Source organism: Motacilla alba, chromosome 1A, assembly GCF_015832195.1.
Source record: "Motacilla alba alba isolate MOTALB_02 chromosome 1A, Motacilla_alba_V1.0_pri, whole genome shotgun sequence".
Lineage (NCBI taxonomy): Eukaryota > Metazoa > Chordata > Aves > Passeriformes > Motacillidae > Motacilla > Motacilla alba.
In genome coordinates this window covers 58,764,378-58,788,767 of record NC_052031.1, presented here as the reverse complement: position 1 = coordinate 58,788,767, position 24,390 = coordinate 58,764,378, and the positions used below count along the sequence as shown (strand labels likewise).

Genomic DNA, 24,390 nt, shown 5'->3' with positions numbered 1-24,390 from the left:
TCTCAAAAGCAGTGACCTCCAAAACCACCAGTGGGATTACGCCATATATCAAAGCACTCTGTTGCACCAACTGCTCAGGAGAAGAGAAGTAAAGTATTTCTCTACTCCTCTGCCTTCAGATAGGTAGATGCAGATACCAGTTCTATCTACATCTCTCTACACTGATCTGACTCCTGAAACTGGCAAGCAAATTTGGGTCAGAAATATGAGGTACACTCAATGTACCCTCTACAGGGAAGAGACAAGCAGCCTTACCCTGAGCGTGCCTCAGACCATACCAGATACATGAATATGTGAGCAGTGTCTAGATTGCACCTTTGGAGACTGACAAATGCCCTACCAACACTCAAAGCTTGGGAACTTGCTGATCCTACCGAAGGATGCACACAGCCTTAGATGACCAGGTATATAACCCTTTATTTGAGCCATTGCTGAGATAAAGATTAATTTTAGAAAATACTTTTTGAACAGTGAGATTCCCAGCAGATGGTTGCAGACAAGTCATTGTTACTCCCAACAGCGGCAAAACCACACATTCACAAAGCATAAACCAAAGCCCCTTCCTACTGCCCTAGGAGCCCTAACAGAAGATGTCTTGGTAGGTGCACTTCTTTTTTTGCCCATAGATGAGCACTGTTATGTTTTACATCAACATGAAACTAACACCAGCAGAGAAAACAGGTGGTAGGAGAAAACCTGAAGCGAACTGAACCTTCTGATCCTCTGATTTCAGGAACAAATTAGCATAACACAGTATTTTGCAAGACCAGCCTCTTACAACTTGCAGAGAGGCATAAGTTCAATTATTCCTTTTTTTTTTTTTTGTCATATCACAATAAAAATAGATATTTATCCTATTTTATAGAAACATTAAAAAAAAACCCCAACAGGCATTTAGCAAGACCCTCTAGAATGTTCTTAACTCTTTACCAGTGTACTAGGAAGGCCTGCAAGCATCAATGAATCTCACCTATGCAGAAAATAAGTTATAGCATTGCACCTTCTCCTCCTCTGGGTTTAAAAGGACCCTCTCAAAACAAGAGGCACACAAGAGAGGAGTGAAACATACTGAAAGCCATGGGAGCAAAAGAGGTCTGGCATAGCTCTCAAACTGACAGCGTAGAAGCTTACTATCACCTATCAAGGTTCTGAATTAGAACCAGTATTGCCTCAACCACTGCTACCTTCAAGGAGATTTAACTGCTTCCACCAAAACAGAGCTGCTCAGGATATTCATCAGCCCCCACAACTATGCAGTATCAAGAACAGTCGCAGTGGCATCCTTCCTTGTGAAATTCTACCTCATGCATTTTATCAGTGAAAACCCTTTTCCATCTCCAAGATGAGAAAGAGACAAGATTTAAGGTCAGCCAATACATCCCAAGGCAATTCCATCTCTGTCAGATCTTGTCACTTCAGCAAGCGTTACAAGTTGGTGACCACTGGCTACAATTATCACTGAGGGCTGAGCTCCTTCCTTGTGCCTAAAGGGTGCAGCAATTCTCTTTCAAGATCTTCAAAGGAGAGGGATGCCACACTCACACAGGAGCTGCTGGCAGTGGGACATATTCTACAATAAAAGCCAGCAATGAATACTCCTGGAAGCAGGAAACTCAGCAGCAATGGCATGAGAATGTGCTCACGTACAGAGCATTCCACTGAATTAAAAAGTAGGGCATTGATTTTGTTATTCATTTTTGTATTTAACTCAGTATTAATCTCTGCATACAAATGCCTTTTCCCCACTGCTGCATTCTCATGCCTCAGCAGAATTTCCAGTCAGCAGCAGAAACAGAGATGTAGGTCCTAAGAACAAATCGATCCGTCTGCTACAAAGACAAACTGTATGTGAGATGAGGGCTCTGAGCGGGCTGTCACTCAGAGCCTCTGCTCTCATTTATCTGGGAGCACCTCCCGCCTGCACACGAGGAGAAGGTGAAGAAAGGCAGCAACACTTACGCAAGGCGTGCCACTCATCCTGGCGGATTGTCTTGGTGATGTTGTACGTAAGGTTCTTGGGGATGGTGGCTGAGGAGTAGTGGTACTTGATGTACGAGCACCGCTCAATTGCTCCTGGGAAAGGCAAAATGCAGAAAAGTGTGTTAAATGAATGTAACATGTCCTGCCAGCTACAGGCCAGATGGATTTGACAACCAAAAGCAAAGCCTAGGAGCAAAGCAATCCCTACCATCCCTGCCCACTGTGACAACCAGCACACTCTCTGGCCCATGACATTTAAGCTCAGATCCAGGCTTATGATACCGGAAGTTTATCTTTCACACATTCCAGGGACCTTCCAGACTGGCCCTGGAGTAGCTGCCACTGCCTGCTTTCACTATGAGATATCTGTGTGGCAAATTCTACCCTGAACTGCGAGCTAGCAACTGCCATGCAGTTAACATATTCATGTCTTAGCTTTCTGTGCAGTCATGGTCATGACTCAATGCCCATACTTCAGGAAATACACCAAGCAAACACTTTTGATCTTCCTTTAAATAAAAATCAACACAGAAAAATTGAACATATAGGTAGTGAACAATTTCCTAACCCTTTCCATCCCACAGCAGGGGGACACACGACCGCCTACACCGTCTACTGAAGGTACCTAGACACTTTTACAGCAGGTTCAGAGACAGAATTCATTGGCATCTCTGAACAATGAGGCTCAGATGGCAAGATCAGTGGTTGAAATGGGCAATTGTTTTCCCTCTGTATTTTCCTCAGGATTTCACCAATGTTCAATGGAAAAAAGCACGATGTGCTGCTTCTGATGTCTTCCCGTCACATCATTACATCTCCTTTTACAAATACTTTCCTTCCTGTACAATAATTGCCCCTCCAGGATCTGATCTCCTGGCATCTCTCTGCATAGTTAGTGTCCTCAGAAGAAAGAGTCTGGGGTAGTCTGATGCTTTCCATGAATTGTAGCCTAGCCAAATTTCACATCTGATCAGACACCTGTAACTGTGTAACTGTTTTTGTATTGATGAAAGCCAGTCAGGTTTCCTACATTGCTTTTGCCAGCATTCTCAGCTAACACTGGCTTTATTAGACATTCTCACTAAGCTGTCAAAGCTCATGAAAGTCATTTTCCGACTAACATTATGTTATTTTGGCTCAGGTCTTTGATAACTAAATAGGTATCCTTAATGTGGTTGGCCACACTGTTACTAGCTAACACTAGTCAGAGAAGCAGCTATGTTGGAAATACTTTTATGTATTAAAAATACATTAAGATGAGCACTCAATAAAATAAATTAAATGAAGCAATGAATTATATAAATAATAAAGAGCACTATACACAAGGAGGCAGGTAGAGGACTCTTACTGCCAGCCTGAACTGAAAAGGCAGACCCATTAGCCTTATATCAACAGTTCCACGGGGTAAAAAATGCTTTCAAACCACTACAAATACAGGTTTCTACTGAGGGTTGTAAGATACTACTTGGCATGAACTTAGATTATAGACCATGAATTCACAGCATGAAGAAAACCCATGAAACAAGTTATTAATTACATCACAGTCTACCAGAATCTTCCAGAGTTAGCGCAGTATAAACATTTGAGGTTCTCATTGTTTGCTTCTTGTAAGTATTCTTCACATTCTGCCTTTGACAGCAATTAGATTAGACAAAGCCAAATATTATAGGGGGAAAAGGCAAAATATTTACATATGTATCCGCCTGCCCTGACAGCGTGATGGGCTTCTGTGTGAGTCTGCACCATCTGGGCACCAAATGTACGCCCAGAATGAAAGTTTCAAACTAAGAATAGTATTTAAATAAAAAGACAGCTAGTGTGCAAAGAGCTTTTAAAAAATCCCCAAATCACAACCTTGCCTTCTTATAGGTTTTCCTATTCCCTTTTGCTAGGTTGCTTTTATAGATTAGAAGCATCAGCAAGAAAATAACGAATGCTTATTTGTCAGAAATTAATCTTTAAGTTATCAGATACCTGCCCAAACAAGAGATTTATATAGAATAGTAGAAAGAGACACAGAGCCAAGATACAAAATAAAAGCTTACAGAAGGAAAGGAGAACAACCCCTGTTCTATTTGCAGCTTTTCTGGAGCCAAAAAGGCTGATTTCTAGTAAGGTCCATCAGATTTCTAATTCTGCAAAGACTTTTGGTGGTAATGCAGCAAGCTGCTCAATATTACTTTTATCACCAAAGCCTAAAGCAGAAAGAGATTATTGGCTGAATTCAGGTCATCACTTGACCATATCCATAATTTGGGGCTTATGCTTCCTTCCCCATAGCTCAAATGAGACTTAAGCACACAAAAATAGCTTTGGGACCACTATCAACCAGGGTGGGCAAATAGGGCATGGTACAGCACTTGACATGGCAGTTCACAGAGGGCACTGAAGCCCTGCCAGCTACACCGGGGAGCAATGGTGTCCACTCAGCAGAAGGAGGCAGTATCTTACTGGAAAACTCAAGATTTTCATGGCCCAAAATGACAATGCTTGCGATTGCTTGGCATTTGAGCATGAACCACTTATTTAAACCCACTCTCACAAGTGTAGGAGAATGACTATGCCGAGTCAATGCAAGTACATCAGCATATATCTAACTAGAGGTGACAATCGGCTTTTCAACTTAAGAAAAAGGCCTTCAATCACCTGGACCTGGCAATAAAAATTAGGAGAAGGGCAAGTTTATAAGCAGTGGTGATTTCATACTTCTGATTTCCTGGTTGTTCCACACAGAAAAGAACAATGTTCAAGATGCCCAAAGATCCAAGTCCTGGAGGTCCCTATGAGAGCAAAAGCATCAAGAGCAGCAAGAATCAGAACTACTGCTCTGCTGGAAAGCCTTCTCAGAAAAATGCTACAAAATCCTTACCTTCAGAAGAATTACTAGCTATGTTCACTCCAGTCTTTGGGATAGGAAGCAAAGCAAGCTTTCCCTTCCCTACCCTCAGTAGGGAAACTGCAATTTATGGAGCATTTCCAGCCTTCAGCACAAACTTAGACCAAATGCAACTGCAGCTTTGCTTTGCACTTTGCTCCAATAACTGGGAACAGTATTTATAGAGCAGTGAGTGGGGATTTTTTTAGCTGTAAGCCACCATAGCAAGAGTTATAGCTGGCCACAAGAAACACAAAAACCACCACAAAGCTGCTCCAGGGACAGAGGCAGCACATCCTATATTTCTCTGACCAAAGAGAAATGCTTGCTGAAAATCCTGAAGAAAAGTAGCTGACATCTTCCAATAGAGTGCTAAGAAAAGGATCAGCAGAAGGATGCAACTAGAACCATGCAGAGCAAACCTCTGCCATACCATCATCACAAGCACAGATGCTCAGGGGATTCAGCAGCTGTTAACTGTGGCTGGCAACCCCCTGTTGCTGCAAAGGTCAGATGACAAACAAATAGGAGATAAGGAAACTAGAGATAGCTTCACCCTGAGAGCTAAGTATTCACAGCATCAAACATGCACCTCCTCTTACTGACTCACTCAGCTGCTCAGTTTCCTTCTCGTATATGCTGATCATTGCTCCATACTATCACCTTAGCACATAATACTTCCTCTTTTTTCTTTATAAGAAAAACTTTGAACCTAGGCCACAGGAGAAATACCACCTGAAAACACTGATGTTTTTCTATTTAATTTTCAGAACTTTACCAACTAACATCCTAATGTTAGTTCAGCTGCTAGAGAATGTAGTGATGATATTTTATGAAAATCCCTGTGCTAGGATTTTGTTCTCCTGAGAAGCTGAAGGGCCTCAGCTTCAAGTGTAAACAATTTGTTATCTGCTACTGTGGAATGCAGCAGGTGCTTTCTTGATTGGTCAATGTGGGATGTTTCTACTTGGTGACCAATCAAGAAAGCAGCAGCTCTCGGACTCTCTGGGAGTCACAAAACTTTGTTATTCATTCCTTGCTATTCCTGTCTCACCTTCTGATGAATCTCTCTCTATTCTTTGTAGTATAATTATAGTGTAGTCCTTTTTAATGTAATATATATCATAATATAATAAACCGGCCTTCTGAAATGGAATCAAGATCTCTCCTTCCCTTCACCAAGTCCTAACTGCCCTGAAAGCCACCACATCAAGAGAAACTCAGCTACCACTGCATTATTGGAGCCGTAAACACCACTCCAGTAGAGGCTTCAAACTGCTTGGTAATGCAGGGAATGACTGAACCATTATCCCACTCTAAACAGAAGAGGGTTGAGATCAATTAAGGTCATAGCCTGGTGTCCAGACTGTATTTGTCTGGTAGGTCAACACAACTTTTTCAGAACTTTTGGACCAGTATTTCTTCATCACCATTGTGCCCCCACCACTCTCTTAAAAATAATATTTAAACTCTTTCCAACTACTCCAAGCAACAGCTTTAACCATGGATAATTTTAAAAATAGAATGGAACTTCAAAATGCCACCAAGGTATTTGTTATTTCTGTCGTAAATTTTGGATCTCAGAAGCACACAGAAGTATTTGCCCTGGTCAGTTTGACTTCCGCAAAGGTGGTTACCAAGTTTCATGAATTTACAGTGTCAGTGTGATTGTATGGTTTAGTATTCTGCATAATACAGACCAATCCATCTGAGAGCTGGTAACAGAAAGTAGTTCTCGACATGGCCTTTCATCAAACTGGCAACCTGTGAGAGCAGTTGGGTGACAGTAATACCACTTCAGATTAAGCCCAAGATGGCACAGAGTTACTTGCATGGGTTATCTGAGTACTTCTCTCCTGTCTTGAGGACTAGAATATTTCACACTTCCCCCCTGCCTCAGCTCTCAAGCCTGCAGATTGCAGAACCATCCTTAAAGGTTCAACAACAGATTAACCCAAAGCACGTGAATAAGTTACCTTCAGTAGCTTAGAGGACTTCCAGATACAGATAAAAATTTCTCCCACACTAAGATTCTTCACAGCAGTCCCTGGGTTAGAGCAATCAGGAAAGTGAGAGTCAACTGCTTGCTCACTCTGGATGAGCTATGGTGCAGCCATTCCAGACTCCACAAGCTAGGACTGAGTCACCTTGCATGCTGTAACTTGCAGAGATCTGAACCAGGGGTACCCATTCTTCCTTAGAGTATGCATATTGGTTTCTAAGACGGATCCAGATGTAAAACTAGTATTTGTTTTACTACATTTCCTGTCAAAGCTTTTGCTATTATGAACTCCCCTGAAGACTGGTGTGGATATTCTGAGCCTTTGCTACCCCCAGGCAGCTTTTCCTTCTTCTGTGTTGCAGATACCCCTGGATGAACTGTTTTGTAGCAAAAAACTCCACAAAATTCACCCTTTGTTCTAGTTCTAATTTTCACAAATCTATTTCAGAATTACTACATAAATATTTCCTAGCCTCTGGCTTGCAAACTGCACTCACTACATATATTTGCTCCTCATTATGAGAAACTGCCTTCAGTATGAAAGATTGCCTTAATTCCACGGTTTGGTTACTGGTCCCTCATTGGGTGACTATCTCCATAGCAAACAAAGAGATACAGATTGGCCATTTAGCCTCTAAGTGTTTCACGTTATCTTCAGAAAATCTGTAGAGCAGAGGAAGTTCACAGAGGGTTTTCTTAGCATAAAATTGTAGTTAGGTTTCCAGAGACTACAATCATAGTTAGGACCAAGATTTGGTTACAAAAAGCAATTACATGTGGCATATGTATCTACTATGGTCTTAAAAGTCTTCTCTCACCTGGAAAAGTTCATTGTTTATTTGTGTTAGCATTTTTGCATCTTTCAAACTAGCACTGGCGATTCAGGCCGGTGCCTTTTCAGAATTATCACCCTCAGATGTATGTGCTGCCCTCAGTTACTTTAATCATTTCTTATGAGTCATCAAAATTCATCTGGAGGTACCTTAATATAGGCAAGACTTGCAGCTTCAGCATGAATTAACTGGTCAAATTAAAGCTTGGAGGAGGATAGAAGGAGAAATTAAGTTATACTTTGACCAGCTGCTATGATATAACTGCAATCAGAGATTGCAATCCTGCAATCAGATATGCTGACTAGTTAATGAACTCCGGATTACTTTTTTTTGGTGAAATCAGATGCTTATTAGAAAATATTGCAACACTTTTAACAGGACTGGTTTTGTTTTTTTTTTACTTCTGGAGTAATAGTAACCATGAAAGTACTGGTTACATATTTTTTCCACATCTATAAATAGATTAATACCAAAAATGTAGGAACACTATTCTTCTGCATTAACTGCAGAATTATTTATGTTGAAAGTGCTCTCTAGATGTCAACCAGCCCAATGCCCTGCTCAAAAAGGCACAACTTTAAAGTTAAAATCAGATCCAAAGATAGTTCATGTTGCTCAGGGCCTTGTCCAGTCAAGTCTTACATACCTCCAAGAATGGAGATGCACATCCTTGAGCACCTATTCCCATGTCTCAACACCCCATTACCTAATCAGAAATTCCCTCGTGTCACATGAATATTTCAAATAATAGAATACCTCAGAGTAAAGGGCTGAAAATCTAGGAAGAATATGCAAGAATCACCACCTTAATCAACATGTTTGGTGAATATTCATTAACTTATATTCATAAATAGAAGCCAATGTTCTAATTAATGAAGCTCAACATAGATTGTCAGTTGCAGCATGGGCCAAACTATTAAAACAAGAGATGCTTCTTCCTAACTGGCTCTGGCATCATCCTGCACTGAGGTTCAGCTTCATCTGCCAGTAGGACTTGTTGCTACTTGTCCTAGATAAAGTGAAACAACTCCCGGTGCTCATTGCTGTTTGCTGTGTGTGGCCAAGGAATTGGGCTGATGCCTCCCTTCAGTTGATGATCTGGAGGTTCTGTCTTTTGGGTTTAAGACTCAGTTGCCAGCCCCTAGCTGCCTCCCCTGCACATGGATAGAAGTGCACAGTCAGGTTCCACTCACCTTCTGGAGATCTGAGTAAAATCAAAGAGGGATCTGATCCAGTGCCCTTTCTCATTCACAGACAGGCCCAAGGGTCACATACTGGGAGGGACAATGAACATGTCTATGGGAACATGTGACATGGATCAGGAGAGCACTTTTGGTAATGACCACCTGATCATGTCTAGTTACCATGCTTTGGTTCAGAACACAATGTGCTGCGAGATGATGCCCATTAGATTCTTCACCAAAAAAAAGTTAAATCAGAAGATGTGCTAATGGAAATTCAACTAATGGTACATGAGCAGAGCCAGTTTGAAGTAATGTCCCCGCCTTGAAAACACAAGGTGAACATTAGGTCCTAAGCACAAATTGTTTCTTTTAAATTCAACCCCACCAGATCACACAAGGGAAAAAAACTGACCAAAATTTCAGGTCACCAGAAAAGTTTTGTACAGCTGCAAAACTGTATTCATCTGTAACTTATTTTGATGCCTTTAAAGAATACTTTTAAAACTGTATTTCAATTGAAAGTCTGAAAGACATAGCCTGAAAATTTTACAACATTTTTCTAATTTTTTTTCAACTGAAACCACCAGCAGCATTAGATTAAGTTTCACAAGTGGTTCTGTCCCCTTGCCTGCTTTTTGCTTCAGAAGCAATTTTCCATGTGAAAACAATTTCCTAACTGTACTTAAGTGTAACTATAAAAATACTTACAAGCACATTACACACCTATAGACTCCCTGTGGGTTAAAAGGCAGAAAGTCTGCAGCCTGTTAGGCTGCCAGGGGCTATTAAGTGGATATTTCAATATACAATCTTATTTCGACTTGCTTTTTACATGTAGATGCCTTTAATGACCACCAAAAATGCAATGAACACAGAACTTGAGGGAAACATACTCAGAAGATTGCAGCATCCTCTGTTTTACCTGAAGGAAAAGCTTGCCTGTATCCACTGAGTAGAGAGCAACTGAAAGGATGAGACATAAAATAAATATTTTGTCCACAAAATGGCACATACCCAGAAAATACATTAACATAATGAACAGCTTAAAGATTTTCACTAGGAAAGAGAGCAAACAGTTTTTTCAAAGTGAGAAGCAGAACCACAATGCTCTTTTTTCCTTCCATTTTTCTTCTACAGCTCATCTCAACTTCCAAATAGAGACTCTCTCAGAGCCTCTAGCTTAGTCAAACTTGTTAGGCAGTGCTCAGCTGGTAAAGCAGTCTTGTAAGAATTCAGCTGGGGGGGTGGTTGAAAGGATCCACTGTACTGTACCATCCATACAGAAATGGGGTAATAGACAACAGCTTGCCATTCCCATTCTTACCAGGTCATCTGGTTGGCTCTGCCAGCTCCCTTTCAGTACTAACCCATTAGATCTCTAGAGATATAGAAAAAATCAGATATAGCACACACAAGAAAAGGAAGCCATCCCTGAAGATAACTAATCTCCAGACACATAACAGCTTTGTTGTGTGTGGGCTTTATGTGACCAGATTCCACAGAGCAACTTCCACAGATTTCAGACAGTTACACCTACATTTCAATTTCTGATTCCACACCCAAATGTCCAAATTTTCTTTTCAACCACTGTGTCAGCAAAGACAGAGGTGCAGAAGACATGTGCACATGTACTTAGTGGATGGCAACATTTTCAGAGTAGAGAAAAAATAAAATGCTTGAGCAGCTTTTGCCAGGCCTGTTCCTCACATGCTCTCTGGATAGCCCAGCAAATAGCAGCTTGCTTAAAGCCACCAGCTGGCAGAAGATAAATATTCCACCCATGATAAGAAAAGACTCCAAGTATGAGACCAAAAGCTGAATTTGCATTGGAAAGTGATGAGCTCACACTTGCTCTCCAGAGACCAAGGAAAGGGGGCTGGCAAGGAAGCAGGAGCAAGAAGAGGGTTATGAAACACTTTTTTACTTCAGCTATTAATAACAGTCTCCAAGCCACAGGGCACTTGAGAGGAGGAAGGCATCTCCTTGCTTCTATTAATCTTTTTGTCCACCTATTTGCTTTGGGCTGGCCACAGGGGAGAGGGAAGCAGAGCACAAATGAAAAGTTAAGGAGGTTAAAAGGACTGAAAAATATTTGCTCCCACATGTTTGGAGGCAGAAATTAAATGATCAATAAAAAGTCAGTGAGACAGCAATTACCAGTAAAAACTCACTGATGATCCGATAGCCCATGGAACAAAGCAGTATCTCAGCACTGCTGTCAAGCCAAAGAAAAAGCACAGCAAAGGCTATTCCATGGACAGGTTTCTTCTATGGCAACATACACCCTATGATTCTCATAGTGAGATGCTCCCATGGACCTTGGTGTTGCATTAACCAGCTTCAAAACCTATTTCAAATGGATGTCTAAGAAGTAGGGCCCCAGATGGCCAAGAAGAAAACAAGGGTGGATCCACTGATATCACTCATCCTGCTGAGTATCTGTGATCACATGCAGTGAAGTCTGAGGTGCCAATCTCTCTGCTGCTTTGCAATGTAAATTGTGGCTTTCTAGACACATTCATTCCCCTTCTTAAAGTGAGAGGAACAGAAGCTCCTCTCTGTATCCCCTGTTAGTTTACAGCAAGCACCACAAATAGCTGAGCTGGAGAAAACATTTAGCTTTCTTGTAGCACTTCAACCTCATGTTTAAACAGCAGAAATCCCAACGTGACAGAATCATTCAGATGCTCGCATGCAACATTGAGGAAATAAGGCTGAGACCCAACCCAGACAAATCTCCCAGAAGAACCCACTTACAGGGGATCTTACACTTGCATACAGCAGTCTCTTAAAAAAATCCCCTAAAGAAAAGGGCTTACGTGAGCTATGCAACATCTTTATCATTTTCGTGTAGGTTTTGTCCTGCAACTAAGTGTGGGGGTGGCAGGCAGAGTTTTACAACTTTAACAGAACATAATAAGTTGAGATGAAGAGAAATAAAAAGGAAGAATAAAGTTTGTGGCAGGAGTCATATGGTAGGGATTTATAGAATTAAACTAAGAAGACTCTTTTTTCCCTTTTAGTCAGAAAAGCATTTTGCTTATAAGTTGAAATTAAGATGCATTTTTCTAACTCACATGTTCTATATAAAAGGTGATTTGGCTTGCCTTAAATTTGGGAAGTGCATCCCTGTTAGCATAGATCCCATTTTGCACATTTTAAATTTAACATAATTAGGAGAAACCACAGCATTTGAAATCATTTCAGTTCCAAAAGCAGATAGACCAGCAGACAACTAGCCTATCAAAGAAATAAGTAAGGAAGAAATCCAAGATGTGCTTTGCAACCAGGCTGGGCTTTTTCTCCTATGAGCAGACTACAGCATGGATAGACCAGAAAGACACCCTGCTATTCCCATAAACTGTTCTCTACATCCCGTGCTGATGAGACAGACTATCTCCATCCATCAAGGACTCTGTTCAGACTTCAAAACTGTGCAAACAGAAGACTTTCAACATATTCTCTCTTTGGTAGGAAGATACCATTTTAAATATATCCTTATATTCTAGATTTCCCAAGATTAATATTATTTATGCTGTCCCTATTCTAGTTATTTCCAGAATAAAAAATTAGGGTACTGTGATTGGAATAAAGATACTTTCAAGACATCACTTGATACATAAAGTATTTCTGAGACAAAGATCCCCTGCACTTATTAAATCTAAGTGCAGAGAAAAGCTAACAGATGAGATCATCCCTAAGTGAGCAGAGTTTCCCGTGGTAAGTCCATAATGTCTCTTGCCTGAAACTCTACCAACAGAATAACTACTTGAATCCTATAGTCTGATGACAAAAGCTAGAAAAAACTACCTTGAAACAAACATTGAGATTTTTTTTCCTGGTGAATAGAGACCATTAAATTATACAGGCATTTATATAATGTCTCTCTAAAGTGAGGAACAGCTCCATGCTTGGCCCTGCTCTTTCCCTGAGAAGTCACTCCCTGGATTGTCCATGTTCAAATTATTAACTGATGAGCTGCCATGACTAAACTGCAAAGATACTCAATCTTCCTTTGTAAAGGAGTACACATTCAGAGGGACAAAAGACTGCACAGCTCGCTGCCCTTCCCTCGCAAGGCTGTTTGCTGCACTATTGTAACTGGACTTAAAATTTTACATGAAGGCTTGAATCAAATAAAGGCCTTGAGAAATTCAACATTATGTAGATATTTAAAAGGTGTCCTTGAATAGTCAAACAAACTGAAAGACAACTAGAAGGAAAAGAAAAGGAAGATAAAGATGATGATAAGAAGATCAAACAACAGTACTGTGAAATCCAAGATGAGCAAAATCACAATTTGGTCATTCTAAAGCCTACAAACCACAGATATTGTTAATCTCTCCAGAGTTGTCTGAAATCATAAGTGGTTTCTCCTGGCAGAAAGAAATTATTCTTGTAGAAGTATTGGAAATACAAAAAGTTGGTGGATGTGATCAAAAAATATTTTTCCAATTGACTGGACTGTGCCCTTATTTATCCAGTGATGAGTTTTGCAATACCATCGTATGCCCTTGTGTACAGAAGGCTTGGGCATTGAGCACCTCTCCACAAATGCTACAGTAATTCATTTCTGGTGCATCAAGGTCTTGCTGCACTCAAAAAGTACTTCAGTCAATAACTTTGGGCAAGAATCTCAACACCACTGCAGACTCTCTGTACCAAACAACAACACGTTTCACAGCAGATATAAATACTGGAAGGATAAATGCCCTTGCATGAGGATAGAGGGAACCAGAAACTGACAAGGGATCAACTTCTCTCCAGTTCCAACCTTCCCTTTGCTTCTTCCCAGTACACATCTGGAAGGATGAGAGTACGCAGTGAGATGTCCCGTTGCCAGCAGGATCTTGAACAAGGAATTAAGTTATTCTAGTCAAGTCTTAAAGGTATTTAGTATCCAAGCACTTTAGCTAACATTCGTTGTATTTCTCTTAAGACATGCATATGATGTTCTTTAATGCAAAAATTAAAAATAGCAGAAGCGAGCCCAACTTATAGAACAGGGCAGCAGAACACAGTAGGGAAAACCCTTATAGGTCTAAAAGCATCTATTCTTTTTTCCCATGCCAAATAAAGTGAGATTCTTATAAAATCATGTGACTCTAGCTTAGGCCCATAAGGTGTGGGATGAGAATTTCTCATCCCATCTTCTGCTGAGTCAGCACATATTGGAATTTGCTTTGGGAGGGTATTGGTGACATCATGTTCCCTTGCCTATAACATCCTCTTGTCTTCCAATAAATGTCATCTACCACTTCTTGCACCTTTCCATCTGAAATGTCAAATCAAATCAGAGGCTTACAGCATGAAGGTCTCCCACTCACTGCAATGTAAGATGTTCTGACCAGGACAAGCTGGACTAAATATTTCTGCTGCCTGTCAGGAAAGTTGCATAGAAGAAAAGATATGATTCAAAGTGCACTGAGCTGCATTAGATACTAGAACCCCATGGATGGCAGCAATAAGCATAGTCTGAAAGGTGAGCATTGCACATCTGAACACCTTTGTCACCACCCAGTGCATCCCACCATCCTTGTGCCTAAAAGGGCAGCAGAATCCCACTGGGGTTTATAGCCTGAAGTGTTATTCAGCCCTTTACAACACAAGAACCTTCTTTATGATCCTCATCCTGACAGATGAGGAGGCAACCATATCCCAGAAGATTCATCAGCTTACATGGGACCAAAGAAGAGCTCTCTTCCAAGCACCACTGGGAAGATGCAGAACAGGCCTTTAACACCACACTGGTGAAATTCAGATTTAGAGAGAAGGGGTTATGGAAACAGGCATTTATTCAGACACTGCCAGCTCAGGATATATTTTTTTACTCTGTACTCCTAGTCTGAACTTTATTAAAGGCTTGTGTCTCAGTGGCGTCTGATAACACCCAATGGGATAAATGCTGTACAAATACAGTGAACAGAATCCGTGCCCTGAAAGACTTTTGCTGATCCTGTTTAGCACCTCCCCTGTTCATATAGATAATTTTGTATAATATATAAAAATAAGACTTGAATTGCAAGGCTTGATTTTGAAAATTAAAAACTCCATGATTCAGCATCCTATGTGCTTCTGGACACATTTTTATCTGTACAATTAATTCTAAACCCAGGTGTTATTATATGTGTTGTGTTCTATGAATGCTTCTCTTCCTATTTTAGTTACTACTCTAAAACTACCTTGCACAGTCTATTTCTCTACAATACCTGAAACTATTTAATAAAAGACAGTATTGCTGCCCAGCATTAATTTATGTACAAGTTTCTTCCCAAAAGAGCATGAGGCTTCAGTTTGTTGAGTACAGGATAAGGTGAAGGAGATCCAGGATGATTCTAAACTGGATCATCAGCCACACTGATGAAAAGGATGGAGACAACATGCCAACCTAACAGAAAACAGATTAATTGGAAAACATCCAAACCTTTAAGAAAATACGCCATTAGCTTAATATTCTTATCTCCTAGGGTTCTGCTATATCAGGTTATATTACAGCAATTGTGACAAAAGTCATAGTAAAGAGAAATAGCTGCAAGCTGATCTTACCCAGAGATTCCACCCATCAGGGTAAGAGGCAAATACTGCAGGAAGACACTGCAATACAAGCTCAGTGAGTTGTACTTGCAAATCAGTTTCATCAAAAATATTTTTAAGTACAGCCTACCTTAAAGAGAACAAGATATCAAGGTGGCATGCACAAGGCTGAGATCCAGGAGGCACCCCAAGAACCAGGAGACTTAGGAAGGAGAAGCAAAATGCCCATCTCACACTCCAGTAGAAATGCAGTAAGGGTGCACAAGTGCCAGACTCACTGACAGCACAGTCAATAACCCAACCTGAACACCCAAGTCTGCCTCTGGACATTACTGGAATCAGCTAAAGATGACACTTGTGTCCTCCTCAGGCAACTGACCAGGGTTTACAGAGTTTATGCTTGTAGCTACACAAGTGGGCAACAAGCATAAAACAAAGGAAAAAGGAGCTAGCAACACAGAGCTCTAAAAGGAGAAATAAAATAGTCCCAAAAAATAGCCCAATTTCTGAAATTGATACCATTATCATATATGTTTGTATAACACATTTGCAAATGCAGTAGATTCTACACTTTAAGGATTAAACAGCTTTTTTTAATGTAGCCACAGCAGATGCAGGATATATGGAGAACCATTCTTAGTATATGGACACAGTTCAAATAAAATACTCTAATCCTGGAATATCAGTAAGTGAACCGCTTTTAAGTGCTCAGGAATGCGACCTCATCCACACAGAAGAAGCCTTTGCCAGGAGCACACACAAAGGCAAAACTGGATCTTGACAATTCATAATGGACTGAAGAAATGCTACTTGGGAAATACAGATTCATAGAATAGGTTGGGTTGGAAAGAACCCTAAAAATGACCTGATTCTAACCCTGTTGCCACAGGCAGGGACACCTTTCACTAAGATCAAGTTGCTCAAAGCCACATCCAACCTCTCTTCAAACTCATCTAGTTCCAGAGCTTTAATATTTTTCTGAGATTTAATAAACATCTTTCCAAAATGAGAGCAAGTGGTCTAGAATTGTAGAGAACAGCAAGAGAAAACAAATTTCCAGCTATTATTCCCCATTCCAGCAAAAATCTTTCTTACTGGAAAATAACCAAGTTATCCTAAGAAATGAAAAATAACAGTATTCATCTGTTACTCTATAAACTTTCAACTATGGAATAAAAGATTTCACTATGAAATTGCATGACAATAACTTACTTTAAAGAAGAATATTAAGTACTCTTGACATATAGACCATGATATGTAAGAACACTTAGGTTGTCTTTAAAAGGAAGGAGCAAAAAAATACCTTGTTTCTCTGTTTAGATTTCCTACAGACTTGGTGACATTTATCATAATCTAGCAGTGCTGTGACAATGACTAGGAACTTCAGTCCTGGACCAGGTTCCCATGAGTCCAGGTACTGTGTGATTGTGAAACTAATAGTGTTCCAGACCCAATTTATTCACCATTTGATGAAAATTTCTAGAGCTTCCGCAATATTACACCATAAGCTGATTTTGTACTGGGGTAGAGAGATGTACTTAAACAATAAAAAATCATAGCTAGATATACTACTAATATTCAAAATCCAAGAAAAGACTAAGTGGAATGATCTAATGATGCTCAAACCGTACACCTCACCACAAGAGCTGTTACTTAAGGCCAAGCCTGCAATTTTATTATTCATATTATACCAAGGCAAAACAACAGTCTGAAATAGTCCTGGTCATTTAAAAGACTCAGAAAGTTGTACTCCAAAAGGAAGTAAAAACATGAATACACTTGAGGTCTCCCGAGGAAGTAGGACATAGTAATGTAAGCTGCACATTGTCTCTGTGGCAACCTTGAAGCCTCAACTCATGCTCGTCTGATTTTGCCCAATTAGGATAATTTAAGCCTGAGGCTTTGATCATTCTGGAGCCTGATTCCATGCCATGAAGTACAAAAACAGTAAAGAGGTTTACTTCAAACAGTTGCACATGACCCGTGGCGATAATACAACACTTGAATCACTTCAGCACTGGACAGCTCTGCAACTCCTCCAAATATGCTGACCTGGACATGAAGCTGAGCATGATTTCCCCTCAGCTATTACTCCTAATCCTATAAAGCGAATCTGAGAAATACAATGCAGCCGTTGTGCACAGTAGTGGAAGGATGCCAGTCTCACTTCTAACAGGAGAAAAAGCAGACTCACATCACCACAGATACTCCTACTAGGACAACATTTATGAGGAGATTTTAAAATAATTTTTAAGCTGTGCTAGATATAGTCAGTTACTTATCTCTGCCTGGAGGATGCTGGTGCCTGCTGGATCCTCAGCCCAGAGTTAGAAAGGACAGGGATAATCACTCAAGTGCCTTGTTGGAAATGGGTACCATCATACCTGCAGCACTGTGCACGCTTGCAGCTGTGCTGCATCAGGGATGCAGTCAGGCACTATGAGCTGCATTGCTCTGCCATATCACTAAAAAGCTAATCACTAATGATGGAAGGTTCTGACAGTAACTTTCATTAGGCTTAGGGCTATGCTGCTCCCATCAGACTGAAGAAAAGTGGAAGCACTGTCCTGTCAGAGTCCATAACATGTCTTGGCAAGCAGGCCCAGACTTCTGTGTCAAGAATTACCTGGTTGGAAGAACTGCAGCTTGTTTCAATATTAAAAAAAATATCCCTTTCATTGCTTTAACCTTTGGTCCCTTAACCCTGAATTTCACCTCTCTGAACTACAAACAACAATCACAACTCATGAGTATTTGGGGAGGGACAGTAGCTTCACCCAATTCCAGAAAGGAAGAGTGAACTGCACTATTTAGCATGAACCCACACCAGATGATAATGAAATTAATTAGCAATAAAAATTTATTTCATGTATAAAAACCTTTTAAAAGAGAAATAAGCCAGGCTCCAAATTACCATTAAAATTAACTTCCATTGATGCTCTGCCAGTGCTGCTGAACTAATGTTCTTTGCAGAAGCTGAGTGAATTGATGATTGAGTGGTATCAATTAACATGAACTGTTGTGCTAGTTGCTTCATCTGGAGATCAAAGCATTTTGTTTAGGAGAAAAATGCAGCACCGCTAAGGTTTTCCCCTTCTGCATTACTCTCCGTTCCCAATACCTAGTCTCTGGCACAACTAGCATTCTTTCTCAAGCATAACTCTCTGTATTTAAGTAACCATCAACCATAAAGTCAAAACAAAAATTCCATCTCCTGGGAATTAAAGCTCTAAATAGAATGGTTCATGGACCACAGGCAACTGAAATGTTGTATTGCAAAGCTAGCACACAACTGAGTATGGCAGAGTGATGTTCAGGTGACTGGACACAGCTTGTGCTGGTTTCTCTCGCTGTGGCTCCCTGGCAAGATGACAAATCTCTGTTCAAGGTGGCTGCCTGTTTTTTCATACATTTCCAAGCAACACTACTGAGTCTCTCAGCCCTCTTTCTTGTCAAATATCAATTTGAGAGTGTGATGCTTATATTTTTCTCAGCTTATAAACCACTCAATTTTGTTGATCCATGCCAGTGAGCTGCAGCTAGAGGCATCTAAGCAGTAAGTGAGTTGTGACAATGGAGAAGGAGCATCAAGAAGGGGGAAATTACATATTGAAAGAATTCTGACTGTCCCAGAAACTCACACACATTCTGCCAGGTCACTCCAAACACTCCCAATCAGCAGTCTAGACTGGAGCAAATGTCTGGGGAACAGTTTGGGGAACAAACTATTTTGGCTTTTGTGATTCATGCCCAGTCAGCATCTGAGTGTTCTGCCTTCAACCTAGGCAGGGTAGGAGAGGTACACAGGCTCTGTCTCAAGGCTTGGCCCCACCAGAGTTTCTCTGTACCAATTGCAAGTCCCACTGTGATAACCAAATTCAACTAAGTAGTCTACCTGGATCTCAAAGCAGGCAAATTCACTACAACACCCTCCAAATGTGGGATGTTAGCAAACACACCTGTGAAAGGCACAGGAAACAGATCCGTGAGATTTGTTAATATTAACATCTGTACTAGCAACAAAAGTTGTGCCTGAAAGGAACGGACAATTTAAGACCTAAAGTACATCCACTGCTTCTCTTTGCTCTTCAGGGGCAAAGAAGGATCTACTCCAGCAGCTGCAGCCAAACATGACTTCACTCGGCTCTAGCACACTGTCCCTGCTAAATCCCAAAATATCCTGTAGAGACAAACAAATAACAGCAGGTATGGAAAGGAGTTAAGGAACTGGCAAAAGCCATATTCTCTTCTCAGTTTTGAGATGAGGTGGAAAGTCAGTGAAAAAAACCTCATGCTGATGGCAAGAGCTGCAACAAAGACTCACATCAATAGAGCAAGACTATCAGCTGTGAGAAGGCAGAGATGGAGACTGAAGCCAAATATAAAAAAAACCTCAAAGGTGCAGCCCCACATTTTGGAGTCACCCAAGTAAAAAGGGCCTAAATTTTACTTCTTCATATCTATCTTAAGACGTTTGGGGTTGGGATTATACCTAGCAGTTGCTTGAAATAGCTGAAACTACACTGATTCAGCAGCTCTCCCTCATCCTGCACAGAGGTGTCAGAAGACAGTAAAAATTATCTGTATTTCATGGACATGAACAGGGGAAAAAACACAAGAGTAATTAAATATTTTAATTCTCCTCTCTAAGTTCTGCCCCTATGACCTCACTACATTATTTGAAGTACTCTCTACTCAGCTAACATTTTTTATTAAGAATAAATCACCTCTAGCCTCCATCCCACTTTAACCACCATTACCCACCCATAAGACTTGCTCAGCACAGCCTCTGAGCAGCATCAGAGCTATGCTGCCTTGTGCAGCAGACCAGCAGGGAATACTTTAATTAGTGTTTTCTTCTGAAGCGTAAAAAAATATTCTGAAATTGCTTCGCCTGGTAACAAACTGCATCTTTCACATTATTGGAGAACTAAAATTGATTCCTGCTTCATGTACTCTCCTTAGTTTAGTTTTTTGTTGTTTTGTTTTACAGATTTGCTTCTGTCATGATGACAGCTACAAAAAATATTGCAAAAGCAATAGAGAAGGGAACATCAGTATTAAGGGAAATTAGGTTTTCACTTACCCTGCTAAAAGAAGTTATTCAAGATGGATGGTAACAGCCCCAGCAGAAAAAGAAAACCTACAAACTACTTTATTTCTCCAAATTTCTTTTGCCTCCTTCACAGGGTGACTTGGTTCATTGGCTCTGAACACAGAGTGAAGCAGAGGTCACTTCTACCCCTCAAAGCAGGTATTGCACACACACACACCAGCCCCAGAAGCCTTTACATGGGTCAGGTTCTGGAGCCATTGCCCTGCCAAGCTGGCATCCAGTCACCAGCAATCACAGAGACAAATACATGTTTTCTTACTATGCAACAAAGTGCATTTCAATAACATTCTTGTGCACTTATTAAAATGTTTTCCACTGGAAGTTCTCCAGAATAACAAATATTCGCTAATCATCACAAAACTACATGAAAACTGCATTAAATAGGTGATCACAGTCAGAGTTAGAGGCCATTCTATATTAGGTCAACTTCATGCTGCTCTGCTGACACACAGCCAACTTGCTGTGAGCCATTCCAGCCCCAGAATTACTTTTCTTGAAAGAAAACACTTTGGCCAACAGCATCCCTGCATTTGTCAATCATCCCAAAAGCTTTGGCCGAGAGAAGCAAGGGCCGATCCAGGCATGGATGAACTGATAATCCTCAACTACCTTAGCAGACCACAGATTGTCAGGACAAGTGACCTTCAGGCTCCTCTAAGGAAAGCTCATGGGCTGGGGGAAAGAAGGAAGGGCACAACCAGATCCCATGTTTTCCCACAGGCCACAGGATCACAGATTTACAGCTCAGCTAGTTGAGTCACCCACACCTCAGGAAAGGATGACAGAAACCTTTGCCATGGCAGCAGGTGGCTCTCACTGCCCACACCTGAAACAAAAGGTTCTCAGTAAACAGCCCAGAGCATAAGACTTGGCTGGAGTTAGCAGAACCCCAGAACACACACTGAAGGGGTAGTCTGTATTAAAATAAGGTTTTTGACATGATTTCTGAAATAAAGGTAAGATTTTTCCTGAAAAATCATCCTAGCAGAGAATCCAGTACACTGTGTTACAAGCAAACCACTTGATACTAATATAGCTTATTTTTGTTCCAGAACAGGAACAAGCAATTCTATTGGGAAAGCTGGAGTTGAAATAAGAAAACTCAGACACCAACATTTTTTACAATTAGAGAAATTTCTAACACATTACTAGGCTGTTTGAATTTTATACCCATGTAGAAGAAAAGACTCGAAACACAGTTTACAGAGAATTCCCACTGCAGAGTACTGCTGTGTCTGCTGCTCAATCAGAACACAGAAGTTTGGATACTTTCATTTGTATACATGAGTATTTGTACATACGCATGTTCTAATTAAGCCTTATTAATGTACTTAGTCTATTTTCTCTCTATAATTATACAGTTATGCAGAAAAACATTCAAAAGCCTAGATGACTCAGGAGTTTGACAGCAAGATACGAACTGCCAAATTTAGTCAACAGTACAAATTCAGCAACCCAGCTTAAGTCACTAATCTAGAGCAGACAGTGATTTAAATACAACTCTGACAAGTTTTATCCTTTTTTCTTTGTTAATTGTCTGCTAACAGGCTGCAAATAAAATCTGAAATTTATTCATTATTCAAAATGATTCACAAATGTCTTCCCTGACTAACCCTCAGCCTACAAATATCTTAAGCTATGGCTGTCACAACTAAGTAAACAATTTGCAATTCATGGTGTAACTTATGTAATGAATTTCTTCACCTTATGTAACCAGCTTGAACAGTTTAAAGAGCTGACAAACACAGCATACATTTTTAATTGCACACTCCCAGTTAACAGTTGGGTTGTTAGAGGAATCACCCTCCCAGGAAACATACAGTGCCATGTGATTTAGGTTGCAAATATCAAATCTTTTGCTTGAGAACATGCTTTGAAACTCACTTTGTCTGCCCACACCGAATAAAGTAGGCAAGTTCAAGCTATAAATGCTTTTCCACTTATGCTGTTGTAGTAGTAGTACAAAAAAAGCTTCCAACTTAGGCATGATTTTTTTTTAATTTCAGAAAATGACAATTTATTCCACCTTCTCCAGTACTACAAGATTTGGAAAATGGGCATTACCAGGAAGCTACTGCATTCTTCCTAATACCTTAAAGTGTGCCCATAAGCTCTGCATCAAAGGTTGGGGTCACACTAACACAGGCCTTCTACTCCTCTGTTCTCTTCCCATTGCTGGGCTCCACTCCAGGAGTTAAAAACAAAATATATGAAATTACACTGCAGAAGATTGCTTAAAGCAGTTCCTCCAACAAATTAAAAGCTTCAGGCAGTCTGAGTTTACCATTTGTCTCAGAATCCAATTCCACAGTTTATCACCATGCTCAATTGTCTTTTACTGAACTAAAATTTTACATTTCAGTTCATTATTAACCTTTTTTTTCTGTATGTTTCTCCAAATTTTGCTCTTACTAGAGCCACAGAGAGTGTGACAATCAAGAGATCTTTCACCCCATTTTTTGTGCCAAGGTACAAGCCAGATTTCAATACTATTAATAGGGCTCTTAGAGCCCTTTAAATTGTGTGTAAAGTCAGGAGAAGGAAGGTGCACTTAATGGGGCTACTACTGAACATGAATAAAGCTCTGAAATCGGGCCCTACTGATTCAGCTTTGAAAAAAAAAAAAATTAACTCCAAAGCCAATCATCACAGTGTTCCAGTTTTCAGTGTTCTTTGATTTCTCCCATTGTTATTCTGATAGAAAAGTGAAATATTTCTGTGCTGCCAGGCAATAGCTATCAACAGTTCTGGAGTACTCTGATGCTTTGCCCCACTTATAACACACTTTAAAATCATGCCAGTTTAATAGCTGTTCTCACCCAGGCTACAACTCCTATTTTTCACTAAAAGGAACCTTTCCTAGACAGGACTCTGCCCAACACCAACAAGAGCTTTACAAGAGCCCAGGCATGAAACAGCAAGACCCCTCCTTGAGGGTATTGGCACCACATCTGTGAAATATTTCTTGACAATGAGTATAAGGCAGTTGTGAATTGGATCCCAGGACAGTGGCCTTATATTAAAAAATCACTTTTCATAACCAAATAATCAAAGTCGTCCATGTTGTTTGGTTTTTTTTATTATTTCTGCCAACTTCCATTACTGTACTTTTAAAGAAATATTATTGAAAATTTCAATATAACAATTAGAAAAGAACTTCATTATGACAACTTGAAAGATTTCAAAGATGTCACTGAAATTTAAGAGAAGAAAGACCAGAAAAAATGAGCCTATCTTCAACTACCAAAAAAACCCTATCTAGAAAGTCTGGTACTACCTTTCCACAACTATGTTCTCATTTTTCAGACAGCTCTCACCCCTGGGACTCCGTCTGTCCTCAAGATTTTCCTTTACCAGTGGTAACGTGTTCCTGATGACTTGCCCGGGAGGTAGAAACAGCCCTGTGTACTCCCCCATCAACACACATACACACACTTGTATTTCTTTCCTTCCTGCCCATGTTCCACTGCTATTTTAGTCTATTCTTCTGTCTAGACAAATTTTACAACTATTCATATTACTGGGCCTTCCTAATAAAAATACCCCCGTGCAATCTGCCATCGCTGTGCCTGTGCCACTTAAGACGAATGTAAACACACAAAATAAAGCTGAAAAGGCACCTGGGCCTCATATCTTGTGGATATACAAGAGTCACACAGATATGAAATCCAAAAGCAGTTATTGCAGTTCTTCAGAGGAGGATTTATTAGGCTCTTGTCTCAAGAAAACCCCCACAGTATAGATGGTGTTCCCACCCACCCCAACTCTAGCAGTACATCCCAGGCAAATGATCTTTTTAGACAAGACTACAGCACTTACAGAGAGTAGCATCAAATTCTGCGTTATGAGTCAACTGCAGAGCAGTA

The 24,390-nt window shown here is 40.4% G+C and overlaps 1 protein-coding gene across 2 annotated transcripts in view; it reads right to left on the bottom strand.

The window, feature by feature from the left end:
- Positions 1–24,390, bottom strand: part of TMEM178B (transmembrane protein 178B) — a 220,400-nt gene that overhangs the window by 159,953 nt on the left and 36,057 nt on the right. For both annotated transcript variants that reach the window (XM_038153167.1, XM_038153166.1), the window contains one exon: positions 1,960–2,073. In XM_038153167.1, coding sequence (XP_038009095.1) covers positions 1,960–2,073 — 114 coding nt within the window. The remainder of the gene's footprint in view (positions 1–1,959; positions 2,074–24,390) is intronic.